This window comes from Tursiops truncatus, chromosome 15 (genome assembly GCF_011762595.2).
Source record: "Tursiops truncatus isolate mTurTru1 chromosome 15, mTurTru1.mat.Y, whole genome shotgun sequence".
Classification (NCBI taxonomy): Eukaryota; Metazoa; Chordata; class Mammalia; order Artiodactyla; family Delphinidae; genus Tursiops; species Tursiops truncatus.
Window position 1 is genome coordinate 46,917,051 of NC_047048.1, and position 14,007 is coordinate 46,931,057.

General features: G+C 34.8%; 1 protein-coding gene across 2 annotated transcripts in view; it reads left to right on the forward strand.

The window, feature by feature from the left end:
- The window catches only part of ESF1 (ESF1 nucleolar pre-rRNA processing protein homolog), a 59,394-nt gene that overhangs the window by 403 nt on the left and 44,984 nt on the right, over positions 1-14,007 (forward strand). For both annotated transcript variants that reach the window (XM_004317024.4, XM_019941415.2), the window contains exons 2-7: positions 789-1,470; positions 6,709-7,121; positions 7,732-7,845; positions 9,857-9,957; positions 10,954-11,106; positions 13,608-13,722. In XM_004317024.4, the coding sequence (XP_004317072.2) occupies positions 831-1,470; positions 6,709-7,121; positions 7,732-7,845; positions 9,857-9,957; positions 10,954-11,106; positions 13,608-13,722 (1,536 nt within the window). In that variant the 5' untranslated portion in view covers positions 789-830. The remainder of the gene's footprint in view (positions 1-788; positions 1,471-6,708; positions 7,122-7,731; positions 7,846-9,856; positions 9,958-10,953; positions 11,107-13,607; positions 13,723-14,007) is intronic.

Sequence of the window (14,007 nt, forward strand, 5' to 3'; positions counted from 1 at the left end):
AGGGCGGGCGTCGGAGATGAGGTTAGGTCGCCTTCTCCTCTCCGAATATCAGGAGTGTATCAAGTGCTTTCGTTCTAAACACTTATACACATTAGCTGTAATAGTTGAATGAAATGGTACCTACCCTACTCCATAAGGCTGTTCAGAGCGTTAAATGTTTAATTGTATAATTGCATCATAGTCAAGCCTTGCTTTTGAAACAAAGCACTATTACCATGTATTTATTAACTAGAGTGAGACTTCACCAGATTCATGAAGGGTGGTAGTATATAAAGGGGGAACTTTGAGCTAAACCTGAATTGATTTTGGTCTGTTTAGTTAGGAGACTAGCCACATAGAAGTAAATGCTGTTCCGGGTAGAATGAAGTAAGGATTAACGGAGAGAATGGGACCAGAACGTGAAGAAACAAATAAGACCAACTGAGACTTCGGAATTTTTAAATTACATTAGTTTTTTACTTGTAACACATACAAGTATACAAGTAGAAATATAGGATATCTAAGTGAGGGCAGTTGGCTAGTAATCATTTGCCCCCCGCCATAAAGACCTGGAATTCTGCTTGGTTTTGCCTTAAATTTATTTCTCCATATGATCTGTACTCAAAAGAAGATATTCTGATAGTTTTTTATTTTCTGCATGTGACTCAAAATGAGTTTGGGAAAGGAAATTAGACATGTTACTTTTATTTTACTTACATTTACCTTAGAATACAGTATTTTGAATTAATATTCCCAAAGCATCTTATTTAATTATATTAGTAACCTTTCATTATTGTTTTATTTTTTAGTGTCTGGTTTCTTCAAGCATTTGCCCAGTCAGACATTTAAAAATGGCATCCAAACAAGAAATAATGAGTGACCAGCGGTTTAGGCGGGTTGCAAAGGACCCGAGATTTTGGGAAATGCCAGAAAAGGATCGAAAAATCAAAATTGACAAGAGATTTCGAGCAATGTTTCATGACAAAAAGTTCAAATTGAATTATGCTGTGGATAAAAGAGGACGCCCCATCAACCATAGCACTACAGAGGACTTGAAGCGTTTTTACGACCTTTCAGATTCTGATTCGGATCTCTCTGATGAAGATAATAAAACTTTGAACCAAAAGAAACTGAAGAAGAAAAAACCCCAGACTAAAAACGAAAAAGAATCAAAAAATCTTGTTGAGGAGAAAAAGAAAGAAGCCAAGAAAATTAATCAAAAGGATTCTGGAAATAAGAATGATTTAGATAACTCCGAGAGAATTCAGAAAATGAAAACCTCGTGCAAATCTAAGAAGATAGAGTCAACAAGTCCCAAGAGCGATAGCAAAGAATTTATACAAAAAAGTACAAAAGGGAAAAAAACCGTTGTTCAACATAATACAGACTTGTTTCCCAAAGGAAAATTAAGAACAGTAGACTCAGGCACCTCTGAAATTGCACAGTCTCCCAAAGTCAAGTATTCTGAGACAGGAAGAGAAATGCAATCAGGTTGGTTGGAAAGAACTAAAGATTCTTTGGTATTACATTACTTATTTTTACACTAGTCTTTTAAAAAAGGAAATATATCTAATGAGTATTTTCATAGTATCATAAAAGTGGTCAAATGCTTATTTGGAAGTATAAAGCTATGAAAGAAAAAATACCATATGATAATGAATTTTTGATTTGATGCTATAATGGCTAGAAGAGAGACAAAAATTTAGGTCTTGAGGCTAAACAGTGATTTTGATTTGTGGTGGGCACTAGTGACAGCTAGGTTCTCCAACCAGATAAAATGTTATATGGTCTCATCACAGGATAAAAAGAGGTGTGTCTGAAAAAGGTAAGTAGAGTTGGGTGCTCATTCCTTCCTTCATTCATTCAACTACTTTTTAGTAACTAATATGTGGCAGATAGAACACTGAGTAAGACATGGTTCCGCTATCTCAGGGCTACTGTTAGTGTATATGATGCCTGTGCAGATTAGAAAAAGATGCGCCCTTCTGGACACACAGCACTTCCAGAACTCACAGTTTGGTGAGGACAGCACCTTTGAGGGAGGCACAGGTTCTTTTCCTCTGAACAGACACAGTACTCCTGCAGGGTGTGTGGATTGGTGATTGGAGTTTGGCCTTGATTTCAGCCCTTCTTGACCCTTTGCAGATCACCTTTTGCAAATAACAACCTGCTAAACTCTGTGCAGTGTCACTGGTCTAAAGCAGTACTGTCCAATAGAAATATATAATTTTGAATTTTCTAGTGGACACTTTAAAAAGTAAGAAGAAACAGGTGAAATTAATTTTATTAATATATTTTATTTAACCTAATATATCAAAAATTACTTCAATATGTAATCAACATAAAAAATGTAATGGGATATTTTATATTCTATTTTCATACTAATATCAAGTTGGATGAGCCATCTTTCAGGTGCTCAATTGCCACCTGTGGCTGCTGGCTACCATATTGGACAGTGCAGATCTAAAGCAGAAGAAATTAATCAGAACCATAATACAAAATAGAGTAATTTAAAGTGCTGTAGAAGAGCAGGGCTCTGAGAATTTGGAGGAGGAGGTCACTCAAGATATGGTAATCAGTAAAATTCATAGGTGAAGTGCTATTTTGGTTGGGGTTTGGAAGAATTAAATTTGGGATCCAGAGTATTCTACACGGAAAGAACTTTTTGAGCAGAGATACAGTTGAGCTTGCTCAGAAGAGATCAGTATTCCCATTTGATTAGATAATAAGGTGTCTGAAGGGGTGAGCGAATAATAAAGCTAGAAATGGTTGTTTGAAGCTAAGTAAGAAACATCTGACTCTAGTTCATGTTTACAAGTTTTCTAAGCTTATTAAAAAGTTGCGTCACCTCTGGCAGCAGGAAATTTTGAGTATTGGTATTGCTGATGGTTGATGTTGTAACTGAAAATTGGTGATGTTCAGATAAGCCAGACAAAGGCTGGCTGTGGTTACAGGACCCAGGGAAGGTAAGCATCAAGAAGAGGCAGAGAGAGGTCTTGACAGGCCATAATCACACTGGGAAGGTAGGAAGTATCAGGCAGTGGACAGAATTCTAAATAGCAGAGACTAGGGGTCAGGGGTGAGATTTATAGTGGAACCACACAGCAAACTGAGGTATAGGGACAAGGGATGCAAGTCTGGTTACTGAAAGTGGAGGATAAGATCAGGCTGGGAACAGCAGCAAGGTTGGCTTGATGCTGAGTTTGTGAGCGAAGTTAGTCCAGTATCCTTCAAATTTCACTAGATTTAGGGCATTAGATTAATATAACATATCCATATAATCCTTGGGGTTGATTTTACAGAATCTTTTGACATATCTTTTTTAATTTAATTTTCTCAGTAACCATGAGAAATTAGGATATATTCTTTAGGAAACAAGTGATCTATGTGAGGATACACAGAGCTGGGCCAGTAACTCAGGTCTTTGACTCTTTCTACCCCACCATGTTGTTTGCTGTAATTTACATTGGTTCCACAGTCTAGAAAAAGCATTATCTGTAAGTAGAGATCATGTGACTCCACCAGCACCATCTTTTTTCTTTATTCATTCATGACTTATCATTCCAGCAAGTACTGTGTACAAGGGGCTTTTTAAGTGCTATGAGGTAAAGATGATGTAGGGAGTTGCAGTTTAATATTACGTATCATTTTAAAATGTTGATGCCCAGCACTTGCACTCCTAGAATTTATTTTAAGTAAACAATTGGGCATGTGTTTAAAGAATTAAAGTTTTTTAAACGGTAACATAAATCATTATGGGGTTGATTAAATAAGTTATGACATATACAGATATGTTCATGACATACGAAGTTTTAAAAATATATTACATGGGAATTCCCTGGTGGTCCCATGGTTAAGACTTTACACTTTCACTGCTGAGGACCCGGGTTCCATCCCTGGTCAGGGAACTAAGATCCTGAAAGCCACGCGGTGCGACCAAAAAAACCCCAAAAACATAGGTTACAAAATAGAATAAATGGTATGACTAGCTACTTAAATTAGTGGGCATATCATAGAAAACAAATTTAGGGAGTTATGTACCAAAATAACCACTTAGTTATCTCTGAATGAAAAATTACTAGTCATCTTTATTTTCTTTGCTAAACCATATTTTCTTAATTTTTTACAGTGAGCATTCATTACTTTTATAATCAGAGGGAAAATGATAAAGCATTTTTTTAAAGTAGCTGAATAATAGTAGTGTTTATAGTCACTACTGGAGCAGTACCATCTAGGAATAGAGGCAGTTACTTATTTTTCTATTCCCTCATTATTTAGAATAAGGCTTTGTACAAGGTAGGGTCTGAGCAAATGTTTAGTGAATGAATAAATATTCTGAATGTAATTGATATTGTCAAAAATATTAAAATACTAGATCTCTTTCAGTCTCCCATGTATCAATTTATTATACAACCCCAAATGTGATATGTGTACCATTGTCATGTGAGAAGATGTCATATGTCAGGTGATACTCAAACATTTTTTATATTAATAGTTACGTAGTTCAACATCTTAGGCAAAAAAATGTAACCACCATATCACGTTTGTGGCTTCAGGGATATTGTTTAGAACAAGCTAATATTTTTAATTAAAAAAAATTCAGCTTCATGAAAAATATCAGTGACAGGCAAAAATCATGAAAATTGTATAGTAATAACTGATGTTTGAGAAATATTGCAATACTAGATAGAGCTGTGTCCCCAAGGTGTTATTTTAAGCAGGTTGCTTAAAAGTGAGTTCTAATGCTTATCTAATAGTAACTTTCTGTCACTATCCATGGTGGTGTTTTTCTGATCCCATTTATAGAACTTATGATAATGCCTTTTTTTGGCTTTTTCACATCTACTAGTTAGTTATCTTTTATTACTCCCCCTCTTGTGGTACTAAAATAAAGCTCAGTTCCTATTTTCCTCCTAACAAAACCCCTTTTCACTTGGTCTCAGGTCAGGCATCTTTTTGAAGCCTTCCTTATTATAAATACCTCTCTGCCGGCAAATTTAGGTGTTTCTCTCTGTGGTGCTTTAGAACATAATTTCATAAATCAGTAAATGATTTCTTTTGTTTATGAGCTCATGAAGAGCATGGGATCATGTTATACATCATCTCCCTTTTTGGTCCCCCCAGCTCAATTCTTTGTACATAGTACTCAATATTTGGTCAGTGAATGACTATTATAAGATTATAGGACCACTTATAGGCTCTATCCACTTAGAACCTGTGAATCAGAAACATAAGCTCCAACTTAAAGATGAATAAGATATATAAGATATAGCTATACTCACACAGATATGCACAGAATAGATAGAAGCATATGATTGTTTTAGAAATAGGAAATCAGTCCTTTCTGTGTATAATGAGGGCCAAAAAAAACCCAGTTTAAGGTGAAACCAGTCTTTCACTCATATATTGCTAACCATAAGCCAGTTGCAAACTTTAAGATATAGCAGAAAAGTTACTATTTTGCTCTCTTCATAACTGATCTTATCCACATCACAATGTTTTTTATTATATACAAGAATCAGTCAAAGACTTTATTTCCAGCTCAGACTTCTCTGAGCTGTAGACTCATACAGCCGATGGCCTTCTCTATATCTCCTCTTAGATGGCTCAGAGGCACTTCCAGTTCAACATATCCAAAACCAAATTCATGATATACCTCCACCAAACAAACTTGTTCTCTTCTATCATTACCTCTTTTTCTGTCTGTCCATCTAACTAGCTAGCTCCTTCTGCAAGTCAAGAAGCTAGGACTCATCTTTGACACTGCCCAGATTCCCCATATCAAGCCCCTGTCACTGATTACTGTTGGTCTTACCTCCTGACTCTGAAAGTCAAGAGCGACTCACTACTCTACATCTCTACTGCCACCAACTTAGTGCTACCTTCATTTCTCACCAGGAATACTGTACTAACCTTTTAATTCTTTTTCACATCTACTCTTAACTCCCTCAAGTTTTCTACACCGTTGCTGAGGTGATCTCAATATGCAAATCTGATGATGTCCCTCCTTCTGAAAATAGCAGTGGCTTCTATATGTTTTTATGATAAAGTCCAAAGCTACATGGCACCTACCTAACTCTTCAGTTTCATTTTCTACTTGACTTCTGTACAAGAAGACTTCTGGCTATCTGTAATCCAGACATGCTTGCCAGCTTTTTTCTATTAGTGGATCTTTACATATGCTTTTCTTGCTATTTGGAACATTTCCTTCATCTATTAGTCTAACCCTGACTACTTAATTCCTCTTCATCCTTCTAGTAGCAACTCGTTTATCACTTACTTAGGGACCCCTATTTTGTGCTCTCATAGCATCTTGTAACATTTCTTCTTGGCACTTACCCTAGTTGTAATTTCATTTTTTTATGTGCATTGATTTGATGGATTTTATTTGATCAATAACTGTCCATCTATCCTCTTCACCTGACTGGAAGCTTATTGAGGGCATTGATTGTTTCTCTTTTGCCAATGGTAGTATGTTGAGTACCTAGCACAGAGCAGACACTCCATAAATATTGAATGAGTATATGAATCTACTTGTGTGATCTGGGTATATATTAAGATTTCTATTAAATAACTTGGTTAGGCATGAATTTTGCCAAGTTTATATTTTCCTTTAGTCTGTTTCATAGAAATTATATTTTCACTGGATTTGAGGTCAAAATAACTTGTATTTAATTTAATTCAGTGTTTACGTTTTCTTAATTTCTCCCACCTTTGACCTTTTTGCAGTGGTTCCATTCATAATGGCAAGAGACAGTGATGGTCATGAAAACTCAGCAAGTGGTAAAATGTTTGACAAAGAAGCTCTGGAGGAAGATTCAGAAAGTGCTAGTGAAATAGGAGGTGATGAAGAATCTGAAGATGAATTTACAGGCATTTGTAGAGCTGTTGCTGCTGATCTTCATGATGATGATGATGATGATGATGATGATGATGGAGGGAATGAAAATGATGAGGAGGATGAAGATGAGGATAGTGAGGATGATGATGAAAGTGACAGTGGCCCCGATCTTGCGAGGGGCAAAGGAAATATAGAAAGTAGTTCTGAAGATGAAGAAGATATGGCATATTTACTTCCAGAGGAATCTGGTTTTGAGCATGCTTGGAGAGAATTAGATAAAGATGCTCCTCGGGCTGATGAGGTGACCTTTTGAATAAATAAGATTATTTGTCAAGAGTACAGTAGAAGTAGCTGTTATAGATGGTAGGATTGATGTCATTAAATTAACAAGGAAAAGCTTTATTGGTAAATAATACTCTTGATGATGATTCTGATTAAAACTTCTTGATACAGAATATACCTATATAAAGTACATGTCTGTCCAAGCAGATAGGGATGAACTTCTATATAAATAATTAAAAGTCACATGAAATTTTTAGAAAATTCTTGTTTTAACTAGGAGTTTATATTTCAATTCCTACTGCACCTATTAGAAATGCTGTAGATTAATATACTCAGCTTTCCTACTTATGGGTGGCAGAATAGCTTAACAAACTTGGTGGTTAAAGAATCAGCTTGTCATGTTCTGATTCAAGAACTAAGAACCAAGTAAGAGAAAGTGCTTTTCTGTTCACAGTTTTACTTTTGTGTGACTCATCTGAAGTTTTCTTTTACATATTGAAACCACTTAAATACTATATTAATGATTTCAGGATTTGGGGAGAAGAAGGCATTATATTTTTACTATCTTAATTTTGCAAGCATTGGGAATGATATAGATTATATCATATTTAATTTTTCTCATTTCTTAGATTACGCATCGTTTAGCAGTTTGCAACATGGACTGGGATAGATTGAAGGCAAAAGATTTGCTGGCTTTGTTCAATTCATTTAAACCTAAAGGAGGTGTTATATTTTCTGTAAAGGTGAGAATTGATTTTATTTTGAAGTAAATATTTCTAAGCATTCTAAGTTAAATCTCTTTTTTTAAAGTCATAGTTTTCCTTCTAAGGAAAATAATCTGGAAGTTGTCCAATACAGTTAAGGCACAAAACTGATATAATAGGTATGAAAGTAAGAAAGGAAGAGGTAAAATTATTGCTCGGTTATATGATTGTGTTTAATTAAAAAAAACAAAGAAATCAACTGAAAAGCTGTTATAATAAAGCTCAGTAAAGGGACAAGGTATAAGATAAATATTTTTAAAAATGCTTCATTACTAGAATTAGCAAGAAGAAAAATTAGCAGCAGAAACATATAAAAGCCTTAGAAATTACCTTAAACAATATGACCTACATGAAGTAAGCTGTTACACTTGATAAATAATACTTGAAAAACTTAAATTTTGAGATACCATATTTCTTGAGAGCCCACGTAGGTATTAAGACTCTAGGCTTTGTAATATGACAGACCTATATTCAAATCTTGATTCTGATACATGCTGTATGATCTTGTGCATTTTATTGATTAATTTCTCAAATGTCTTTTCTCCTCTAAGTAGATATAACAGTAGTATTTCGTAAGGTAGTGGTAAGGATTAAATGAAAAGAAGATCATGCTAAGTATTTAGTACAGAGCCTGAAACAGCTCTAAATTACTACTGTTCAGTTTAAATATTTAAGATGTCAGTTCTGCAGTTTTAGTATAGTTTCAATCAAAATCTCAGTTCAAATGAAAGTTAAGAAAAAGGTTACCATTAATCATCTAAAAGAATAAACAAGTGAGAATGACTCACAAGTTTTTGAGGAATCATACCAGTATAAAAGGATTCACCCTACCGGTTACAATATCTCAACATTTTATAATGCTACAGAATTTAATAGCTTTGGGTAAAAGTACAGGGACAACTTGATGCAATAGGTAGATAGAAGAGTTTGTATGATAATTTAGAACAAAATAAACTTCTTGAGTACATGGTATTGGAACAAACGGACAAGTCCTTGTGTTGGAGAACTTAGTGCAGGCCCTTGTAATAGCCCCAAATGATAGCCAGATGAAATGAAGAAAAAAATTTTAAAACTACTGGCAGAATAAAATAGAATGGTATTTTTGTTAAATCTTGTGTTTTAGGAGATGGGTAGTAGGAATCTCTGGACTTACAAAGAGGAAAAAAAAATACAAAAGAATCAACAGATGTAAGCATATATACTAAAAATTTCTGCATTGAAAGCTATTTTGTGCAACTTAGATTAGTAAGAAAAACTTGGATCCCCTAGTGGATAAATTAGATATTTCAAACAACTCAAAAAAGTGTACATTAGTTAATAGATGAATATTAAGCCCAGTTGTATCAAAACAATGCAGATTAATACCATTATATTTCTTGAATCTCAAAAGTGGCCAAGATAATACCAAATCTAGGCGAGTGTGACTCCTTCTTATACCAAGACTATATATAACCTGTGTGATAAGACTGTCATCAGTTCTTTTTTATTTAAAGAATTTCTTTAAAAGAAAGCATTGGATAAACGATATGATTTTAGGGATAAGTTAGGTGTTACAAAATTATGTTTCTTCATTGTTTTATATATTTCTTTAATCATTTTAATATATCATTTAAATTATTTAATCCAATCATTTTTCACACGTGTGTGTGTGTGTGTGTGTGTGTGTGTGTGTGTGTGTGTGTGTTTATGTATCATTCCTTGAACTTAGAATCTTGTTTCACTTTTCTTAATTTTTCCCTTAGAGCCCAGAATGTATGGAGGAGATATTCTATTTTTGTTCCCAAGCCCACATCTGTTAATCCCTAGCCAAAATGACTATTTTTAAGATTATTCCTGAGGATGCTTTAGCTTCCTATAGTGGGTTTGGAAGTGAAGCATTCTTGCTCTTTTCATTGAGTCCAGTTGTTTAGAGTTCCTGACCTTGACAGGTCTGTATATTATAAAAAAAAGGGAAATATAAATTACATTAATCTTACTTTTTTGTGTTTAGATATATGCTTCAGAATTTGGAAAGGAGAGGATGAAGGAAGAGCAAGTTCAAGGACCAGTAGAGTTATTAAGCATTCCTGAAGATGCCCCTGAAAAGGACTGGTATTAAAACACTCTAGAAAATAAAACTAAACCTCATGAGTTTGTGTCACTAGTTCAGAATTCTGGTCACTTTAATAGTTGGGACTAAAGTTTACACTTGCGCCATTCATGGTTAAAACAGTTTTCAAAGCAGGTTAAAGTCTGTCAGAAGTGGCACACTATTCCAGTAACATTTTTTTGTATTCGTATTTCTATATTCATGAAAATTATTATTGCAGTTTTAAAAACATGTCATGACTAAACTGATTTAGAGGTCTCAGCCTCATTGCCCTGAATCAGTAAGTTTTGCTTTTTTTCTGAGATGTTGCTTTTTATGTAAATGGAATTGAAACTATTTGCCTTCAAATTATGTAATTTCTCTTATTTAAGGATTAAATAGAAAAATACAAGAATAGTAGAAAAAGTTCTTAATCATTGTAATGTAGTATAGAAAAAAGTTTAAGGTAGTTTTTAATCCACTAGGTGGAGCTATATGTGCACTTAATAAAAATTGGTGGCAAAAGAGAGCAGATGAAGACCCTCAAAGAATATGCTGTAGTTAAGTAAGTTGAATTTATACCACGTAGACTTGACAACACCTGAATAAAGTTTTACAAGATCAGTAATTTCTTTATAATAAAAGCTAATGCTTTCCTAGAATATTTTATAATACAGTGATCCTCTCTAGTGGTTTTACTTGAGAAGGCTGTATGTGATAGCAAAACAAACAAAAAAATAGCTATTCTAAGAATTAAAATCACAGGTAAGCACATGTAGTTCTTGCTTTCCTTTTCTAGATATCAAATTCCAGTCAAAGTCCCTGGTCTGTACCTTGTCAAAATAATAAATTGGGCTTAAGTATTTAATGTTCATGAAGGCAAAATCATAAAGGAAGTTTGGATTGGAATAAAAACCAGTTTGTAATTTTTTTTCTTGGAACAATTACATTTATTTTTTAAAGGGAGAGAGTATTTGTGTTCCTGTTTAAGTAAGCCTAATGAGTTTTTCCCCTTTTAGGACCTGTAGAGAAAAACTGAGAGATTATCAATTCAAACGACTGAAGTACTATTATGCGGTAGTAGACTGTGATTCTCTTGAAACAGCCACTAAAATTTATGAGGATTGTGATGGCCTGGAATTCGAAAGTAGTTGCTCGTTCATAGATCTCAGGTAATCTAGTGTGTGTTGTACCAATTTAATCTTGTAGCACAACATGATTATAAGAATTGAAATATTAGAACTGGTAGTGCTCTCTGTCCTTTCACATTCTAAGAGGAATTTTTGCTTTTGGTGAACTTTCTTGTACAACATCACTCTTAAGAAAGAAAACTGGAATGAGAAAATGCTAAAGTATTAGGTATGAGTCACCTCACATTTATGTCCTTTCAGATATGTCAAATATGTTTTTAGGATGATGGGTTTTATGTAGCTATTTCTTTGCAGCTCTCTTTTAGAACTAGGAACCAGGGTGAAGTAACTTCTTAAAAAGCATTGAGGTGGAGGCAAAGGAATTTACTTGTAATAAACTAGTATCTCTTGATCTGTGCCATCCAATACAGTAGTCAGTAGTCATATCTGGCTTATTTACATTTATTAAAAATTTAAAAAAGCTTAAACTCATTTGCTTAGTCACACTAGGCACATTTCAAGTACTTAATGACCACATGTTGGACAGAACAAATACAGAACTTTACCATCATCACAGAAAGTTCTGTTGGGCAATGCTGCTCAGTGAATGGTGTTGCTGGCTTTATCTTTAGACTTGGGCATTATTTCCACCACGTACTCAGGCTTCACTGACCCAAGCTGAAAAACCTTAGGTGTTTGGGAATGTCTGTTCTAAGGAAACCGGGAAGCCGAACTACTGTACCATTTTATCATTAGCCTAGTTCTTTGAACCCAGTGAACCATTTTACTGTGACATTTTCAATAGAAATCACTTGTTTGTATCCAGGTTTGTTAGCGGCTTTGTTCTCAAAATGAAATATTTTATAGAAAAAAAATGCATCAATTGATAATCACTGTGACTTTCACACTTCAAAAGCATTCCAACTTGTAGAAGAATACAAGTAAAAATTTTTTTTTTTTTTTTTTTTTTTTTTTTTTGCCGTATGCGGGCCTATCACTGTTGTGGCCACTCCCGTTGTGGAGCACGTGCTCCGGACGCGCAGACTCAGTGGCCATGGCTCACGGGCCCAGCCGCTCTGCGGCATGTGGGATCCTCCCGGACCGGGGCACAAACCCGTGTCCCCTGCATTGGCAGGGGGACTCTCAACCATTGCGCCACCAGGGAAGCCCACAAGTAAAATTTTTTGTATTGATAATTTAGGGTAAGAGTTTAGCATGCTTAAGTATATAGCAAGAAGGGCATATCTCATCAAACAAGACATTTCCTTCTCTTTTCTGTTAACAGTTTCAAAAGGAGGTACTTGTTTTGGATATATAAATAGTAGTTACCAAACATTTGTTAGAATGTCAAACTCTGCGTATCATGAGTTCATGTTCTCATGTTCTTTTCAGGATCATTTTATTCTTTCTGTTTCCTTTTTGGGACATTTTTATGCAGTATTAGAATAAACTCTGGCAGTACCTAGAAAATAAGATCAATGACCATGGAAAAACTTATATTCCCTGTTTTATTTTGTCATATATAATTTTATAAAAGAAAATTGAATTTTCTGCTGCCATCCTGTTATCTAGGGCAGGGGTTCCCAATCCCTGGGCTGCAGGCTGGTACTGGTCCACAGCCTGTTAGGAGCCAGGCTGCACAGTAGGAGGTGAGCAGCAGGCGAGCAAGCGAAGCTTCATCTGCTGCTCCCCATTGCTCCCTATCGCTCGCGTTACTGCCCTAAGCCTAACACCCCACCCTCACCCCCCGTCCGTGGAAAAATTGTCTTCCACGAAACCGGTCCCTGGTGCCAAAAAAGTTGGGGACCACTGATGTAGACCTAATGAACCTTAATTATTCATTCCTCCCCTCAAAAATCATTTTTGATGCAATATACAGCAGGTGCTTTTTCATGTGTGGAAATAAAATCTATATAAATGACAAAACTTAAATATAATAACCATGAATCATTTCTCTTTGCTTTTTTCCTCCCACTCCTTAGCCTGATGCCTAAGAATTGTCAAACAATTACAGTGACTGATTTACATTTAACAGCTATTTATTTGTGAAAAAAATTATAAAATTGTTAAGATTTTTTTAGTCTTGAAGAATCAACCTTAAGCTTTTCCTTATTTTCAGTGACACCTCATATGTATGATACTTTATATTCAGAGCACTTACCCATTAATAATTGTATTTGATCTTCAGAATATCATATAGCAAGCCAATGACTGAGCTATCAGGAATCTAGGTCTTTTTGAAACATGAGGGACCCATGTGTGTTTACACCTGACTCATATTAACTGACTCCTAACACAGGGTTTCTGCCTACACAGACTTCACTCAAATTTGGTGGAATTACAGATTTATAGCTTAGGAATTTCAGAAATTTTGTGCCAAGGTTATTTCTAACATTGTTTGCTTCATCTACATGTGTGTTCTGTAGAATCTCTTATATGGTGTGTATGTATACACTATACCTAATTAGAAGAGAATCTAAACTCTGGTTGTTTATCACTGCAGCATATGTTTAAATAAATTTATTTTTTTCTTTGTTTCTTAGGTTTATACCAGATGATATTACTTTTGATGATGAGCCCAAGGATGTAGCCTCAGAAGTGGATTTAACAGCATATAAGCCAAGATATTTCACATCTGCTGCAATGGGAACATCAACGGTATTTCTCAACTTTAGAAAATATATAGCTGGACTCAATTTTTTTAAGAAAAGAGTTATTTACTTACAGCATCTTTAGAAATGGAAAGGATTCAAAATTTTAAAGCATAAGTACAAATAGAAATCAAACACAGGTGTATTTGCATTTTTATCTCCCACATGTGTTGGAACCTATTTTCAAATTTTTGTTATGCCTTTAAGCCTGAGTCAATTACCTGCAAATGTTCTTTTTTCTCTTCTATCTTTCCCATAGAGTGTTACTTAACTAGATTCTTTAATAAGTAAT